At 42.3% G+C, this 6,649-nt stretch overlaps 1 protein-coding gene across 1 annotated transcript in view; it reads left to right on the plus strand.

The window, feature by feature from the left end:
- csf3r (colony stimulating factor 3 receptor (granulocyte)) overlaps window positions 1-6,123 on the plus strand; it is a 29,309-nt gene extending 23,186 nt beyond the window's left edge. The window contains exons 12-17 of the mRNA XM_056286309.1: window positions 81-182; window positions 4,346-4,492; window positions 4,582-4,722; window positions 4,827-4,923; window positions 5,018-5,096; window positions 5,193-6,123. Of these exons, the coding sequence (XP_056142284.1) occupies window positions 81-182; window positions 4,346-4,492; window positions 4,582-4,722; window positions 4,827-4,923; window positions 5,018-5,096; window positions 5,193-5,666 (1,040 nt within the window). The 3' untranslated portion in view covers window positions 5,667-6,123. The remainder of the gene's footprint in view (window positions 1-80; window positions 183-4,345; window positions 4,493-4,581; window positions 4,723-4,826; window positions 4,924-5,017; window positions 5,097-5,192) is intronic.
- The last annotated feature ends 526 nt before the right edge of the window (window positions 6,124-6,649 follow it).

Raw genomic sequence — 6,649 nt, forward strand, 5'->3', positions numbered from 1 at the left:
ATGTTCTTTGCTTCTTCGCTCCAGATTATTCCATCCCTGTTGCCACTGATATAATCTACCCTGTCTGATCTTGTCAACAGGCAGTTTCGAGCCATATAAACCCTACAGGATCTCAGTATATCCGAGGTTTAAGGATGGCGCAGGCCTTCCCAACGAGGTTCTTGCATATACTAGACAAAAGGGTAAGTCACTAACAACAGGAACATCCAAAGGTGGCGAGGTGTGGGAGGTGTAAGAGATAGCTGCCTTGCGTTTGTACAACTTCTCAGCTCCAGCTGAATTGTTTAATGATATTGCCCTCTTGTGAATATAAAAGGAAGAGCATTTCTTACTAGCAGCAAGTCTTTAAATTGTGAGATAAGATAAAATAAGACAAGATAAGACAAGATTATCTTTATTGTCCATTCACACAGAAATTTATCTTGCATCATATGCTCCAACAATCACCAGAGTAACAAATCACAACGTAAAATAACTTCTGCAGTATAAAAGAACATCTTTAAAAGAGGACATTTCAAAGTACGATTGGAACATGTCGTGTGAGAAGGCTCAGACACGAACAGCCAGGACTCATTCAAAGCTACTTCAGCGTAACTGGTTGATGCGGACTTATGTAACCCCTGTCAAATTAAATAAATATAACAGCAACATACCTGACACATGTTTTACATGCAGCGAGGCTCAAGGAACACTTATACCTTGTATTTGGGAGGGTGACCAAACTAAGAAATTCTGGAGGGAGGTGAGCAATACAATCATGATCATTTTGCCTGTAAATATCCCACTAGACGCCAAGAGGATATTGTTACACATGTATCCAACAGATCTCAACTTGAGGATTAAAGAATATAGATTTATTGACTTTGCTATACTGCAGGCAAAACGACTGATAGCTTTGAACTGGAAGAACGCTGTTGCACCTACAATTGGCACTTGGATTAAGAATATGGTGCACTGTATGTCAGTGGAGAGAATAACATACCTTGGAAAATAAAATGGGTGTTTACGAGGGAATGTGGAAACCATTCATTGATTTTATAAAAAAATGGAGATACAGGGGAGCTCTTACAGGAGGGAAAACTTAGGACAGGGTACTTAAAGAATGTAGGGTACAAAGGTAAAGGGTAGACTCCAGAAGGGGGTGGAGGCATGTTTTGAAATTTTGTTGCAATAATGTAAAAAATGTTTGTCTATGTATATCTTTATTTTGTTAGAGGTACCATTGAAATGTATGATTAATTTTGTCATATGTTTTATATTCATGTTAGATTAGATTAGATTAGATTAGATTGTTTTATTAGCCACATGACCAAGGCCGGTGGAATTGTTTTTGGTACACATTAAACTCTGCAGCACAACACATACATGGACGACAACAGACACTCCACATATTATCACGAACAATACAGTTACACAATAGCAGAAATAAACACATCACGCATAACAATTAGGTGAATGGTGGTGTTTATGCCAGTGGTGTGTGAGGAGGGGACTATAGAGAGGAATTCAGAGTCCTGATGGCTAGGGGAAAAAAACTGTTTGTGAAGCGTTTAGTCTTAGTGGACAGTGACCTGTAGCGCCTCCCTTTGGGATGGAGCTGGAAGAGGTGATGAGCAGGATGTGAGGGGTCGGCTCTAAATACAAGGGAGATGTTAAGAGAGAACAAGTGAGTGTTGGGGGAGTGGGGGGCATGTTTTGTTTGTTTGTGAAAGTTAAAAGTCAATAAAGACGTTGTTAAAAAAAAGAATGTCTTTAACATAAAAGAACATCTATAGCAGGGATAAACAACATGGTCCAGAAAGGGCCAGTGTGGGTGCAGGTCTTTGTTCCAACCAAGGAGTTACACACCTGATTCTATTAGTCAACCAGTAGTCTTTGCTAAGGACCTTGATTTGTAGACTCAAGTGTGCAACTCCTTGGTTGGAACAAAGACCTCCACCCACACTGGACCTTTCTGGACCATGTTGCCTATCCCTGATTTTTAACATAAAAGAACATCTATAGCATAAAAGAACATCTTTAACATAAAAGAACATCTTTAACATAAAGAACATCCATCCATTTTCTGAACCACTTATCCTGCATAATGGCGGCACTGTGGCGCAGTGGTTAGCGCGGTCACCTCACAGTAAGAAGGTCCTGGGTTCAAGCCCCAGGGTAGTCCAACCTTGGGGGTCGTCCTGGGTCGTCCTCTGTGTGGAGTTTGCACGTTCTCCCCGTGTCTATGTGGGTTTCCTCCGGGGGCTCCGGTTTCCTCCCACAGTCCAAAGACATGTAAGTCAGGGGAATCAGCTGTGCTAAATTGTCCCTAGGTATGAATGTGTGTGTGTGTGTGTGTGTGTATGCCGGCCCTGTGCGATAGTCTGGCAGCCTGTCCAGGGTGCCTCCCTGCCTGCCGCCCAGTGGCTGCTAGGATAGGCTCCAGCATCCCCGCGACCCCATAAAAGAACATCTATAGCATAAAAGAACATCTATAGCATAAAAGAACAACTATAACATAAAAGAACAACTATAACATAAAAGAACATCTATAGCATAAAAGAACATTTGCAAAAGCGCACAGCCAGGTGCGATGACCATGTACATAGTCACATGCACCATTCATGTATTTGTGGGGGCTGGGGGGTGTGATCATAGTCACATGCACCATTCATGTATTTGTGGGGGCTGGGGTGTGTGATCACACAGTCCCTGAGTTTGTGGGTGGTTGCATAGTTCATGTGTGAGTGTAGGTGTGTGTGTGTGTGTGTGGGGGGGTATGGTCAAAGACCGTGTGTTAGGGGAGGGTTACAGTCCAAGTGTGGGGGTGTATGTGCGGGGGTGGGGAGGTGATCACTTCCTTGTACTCCTCTGTTAGTTGAGCAGTTTTATAGAGTGCTCGTAGTTATTCTTTCTGCAGTATGACACTCTACAGCGCCTCCCAGAGGGCAGGAGTTGGTACTCCTCATATAGGACATGAGAAGGGTCCAGGGCAAGTTTATAAGTCAGTCTGAGGGTACGCTTAGTGCAGCTGTTTAGGGGTGACCCACCACCCTGCTGGAGCAGATCCCCAGGAGCTGTAGAATCCTGACTTTCAGATGGGCTGAGAGGCCACTGAACCAGACTAAGCCTCTGTGTTGCAGGCTGGTGGAATGCTCCATACCCCAAGAACTGAAGAATAGAATGAGGATTTCCTTATTGGCTCTAAATGACCTGAGTCTGTTTAAAAAGTAAATCCTCCATTGTACCTTATTGCAGATGAAGTCCGCATGGTAGGTCCAGGACAGTGCACTGTCCACATACACCCCCAGGTATTTGAATGATGATGTTTGTTTTATGGGTTGGTTGTGAATTGCTGCTGGAGCAATATGAGTGTCTTGTGTGGCTCAAGGGATGATCTCTGTTTTGAAGGAGTTGGATATGAGAGTGTTATGATCACACCACTGAACCGCTTTGTTGACACAGTCCAGGTATAGGTCTGGCTCCTTCCCCTTCTTCATCGGTGCAACCAGTGCAACATCACCAGAGAATTGGATTATCTAATGGTTATGCACACTGGCAACACAGCTGTTGGGCTAAAGGGTGAATAACAGTGGGGAGCTGACACACCCTTGTGGAGCATTGCAGGACCGGGGGAGGGGGGGTTACTGATCGTATCCAGAGGAAGGAACAGTACTATTTTATATGAAATATGGGTTAATCTCCAACTGATGCACTGAGCAAATGGCAATTGCAAAAGAAGTTACGCTGAAACCTTGTTTGAATTAAAAGAAAATGTCATTATGATGATTGCTTATGGCATGAAACAGGCTTGTATTATCTCATAAAAATTTACTTGACTCACTGAATCCATCCATCCATTATCCAAACCGCTTATCCTGCTCTCAGGGTCGCAGGGATGCTGGAGCCTATCCCAGCAGTCATTGGGCGGCAGGTGGGGAGACACCCTGGGCAGGCCGCCAGGCCATCACACAGGACCAACATACACTGGGATTATGTGTATTATGAAATAAGAATATAACTAACTATAACAGCTATAATATAACTAACTATAATTCAGAATATAGCTCAACAAATTGAGTCATTACACCACATACTAGTATAGGGTTATCTGACATGAAGCTGAAAGTAGATATTTAGGGTTTTAAACTGTCTCCGTGTGACTTGGCCAAGAATACAATATAAAATAATTGTCTCTGATGAAGAATTGAGTAATTTTGTAAGTCATGTTTCCATTAAAAATTTGCATAAGTTTTTAAATACAAACAAAGGATAATCCTGCATTATTTGGTGAGTTATTTAGTGAATTGTGGAGATATATATCTATATAAATATTGGGTGTTATTGTTTTTTTTGTTTTTTGCAGCACCATCCGTGGTACCAGAAATAAAGGTCAAAGACACCCGGCAATCCTACGTTGAGCTAACCTGGGATGAAATTCCAATAGGACAAAGGAATGGGATTATCCAAAACTACAAGGTGTTCTACTGGAATAAGGATGACCACATTAAAGGTGGCTATAAATTCATTTTTGCCCTTCTCAAATGTTTGGTTGTATGTTTCTGATGTTTGGTTAATGTATGCAACTGTTTTTTTTTTCAGTTGTTAATGCCGACACAGAAAAGCGGAGGGTAGTCCTGACAGAGCTCAATACTGTGTCTTTGTACAGCGCTTTGTTGATGGTTAGCACAGATGGCGGGAGCCTGAATGGATCCTTAATTACCTTCAAAGTTGAACCTTTGGGTTGGTATTGTCAGTTTGCTGTCACTTTCTGGAGAACCTAAGAGGAAAGTGTATTGCTATCGCAGATATTTCATAGTTAACCCTTTTGTCCCCCCTCCCCACAGATGCTGTTGCTGTTATGATGATTGTAATTGCATCTTGTGTTGGATTTTCTTTGCTAATTATTATCACGGTGTTAACTTGCTTCTCCAACCACAAATGGTAAGACTTCAACCATTCTGGCATAAGTTGTGATGCTGAAGCGCATACTTTGTGCTCAGGATAGACATGCTTTTTTTTCCTCTTCTTTCTGCAGGTTGAAGGGGCATTTTTGGCCTATAGTTCCTGACCCAGCAAATAGCAGCATCAAACGATGGACATCGGAAACTATTCAGGTGCAAAATTCCCATCCTGTTAATGTGCATGTAAAAACCCTCTAGAGTTATTGAGAGTATATCAGCAATAATGAGATATTAATCTTCCTCCAGCAGAATTTTAATCCCAATCAGGATATTCCAGAGCCCAGTCCTGTGTACCTCTCCCATCTCAGCCTTCTGGACTTGCCCAAGAAGATAGATCATGTTGATATTGGATCTTGGCTGCACAGTGAGGACACCAGTGACCTGGGAGAGTCCATTTGCGATTCACCGGTCAGCCCCGGGTACTCTGGAACAAACAGCGAGTCAGTTCCATATGCTACCGTGATCTTCTCTGGTCCGTACATGAGTCAGTCTTCCAACCAGCGCCATGTCTACTTACGCTCTGAGTCCACGCAGCCACTCCTGGAGGCAGAAGAAACTTTCATGCCGAAGAGCTACCAGAACATGCCCGTTGAAAGGAATGCTAAGGATCAGTATTTCTTTGGACAATGCCAAGGTGGAGAAAAGACAGATTTAGGCGATCTTTGGGATGACTTTCCTTTGCTCCAAGCATTGGCCATGAGTAATACTCAAAATGAAATATAAGGGTACTTAACTATCCATCAGGAGATTTTTTTTTTTTTTTTTGCTAGGTCTAGTAAAAATGCAATGGAAACCAATAGAGTTTGTATGATGAGACAGTTGAGTTGATTTGTGTTTTTTCTTTTGCTTTTTTTTTCTTTACCCTGAAGTTGTAAATGCGTGATGCACCAAGACCTTACCGAAGCTTGGGCCAGACATAAATAAAAGGTCCACAGGGCCACAAAAAATTTTTTTTCCAAACATATATATATATATATATATATAATTTGATTATCTTTTTTTTAGTGGGAAAAAAAGCAGTAGCCAGTCCTATTCCCTCTGCGCTCTGCTTTCACTCACAGCAGTTGGGGAAGGGACGGGCCTATCACCTTAAAGAATACCAAAACAATTATGTGTGTGTGTGTGTGTGTGTGTGTGTGTGTGTGTGTGTGTGTGTGGGACGGGGTTAATCATTGTTAATAAAAAAAATTTGATTGGTAAATATATGATGTCTGTGTACTTATTGTACAGTGTGTTTATGATTGTTTTTTTGGATCTCAAAAGCAGCCTTGATCAAGTTCTCCAGCATGCCTTTAAAAGACATTCCAAGGTAGGACAGCATGTGCTGTACACTAGCTAAAACATCCATCCATCCATTTTCTCCACCTGTTTAATTTAAGGTCGGGGGGGGGGGTCTGCATGCACTGGGAAGAAGCAGGGAGACATCCTAAACAGGCCGACAGTCCATCACAGGACCAGCACACACACACACCCACACACACACACATCAAATAATCCTTCCAGTTTTGCCTGTTGTGGTCTTACAGCTGAGATTATAACCGATGTGACATTCGCAGTGATGTGAACACGAGTCGGTGAAAATCAAACACACATTCATAATTTAGAGACTCAAATTTCACCAAGCATGAGTGTCTCCGGGCTGTGGCAGGAAACCCTGGTAGCAATGCTACCAGGCCCCTTCAATTTCATCATTTATTCATACATTA

The sequence above is a fragment of the Lampris incognitus genome, chromosome 9 (assembly GCF_029633865.1).
Source record: "Lampris incognitus isolate fLamInc1 chromosome 9, fLamInc1.hap2, whole genome shotgun sequence".
NCBI classification, from domain to species: Eukaryota; Metazoa; Chordata; class Actinopteri; order Lampriformes; family Lampridae; genus Lampris; species Lampris incognitus.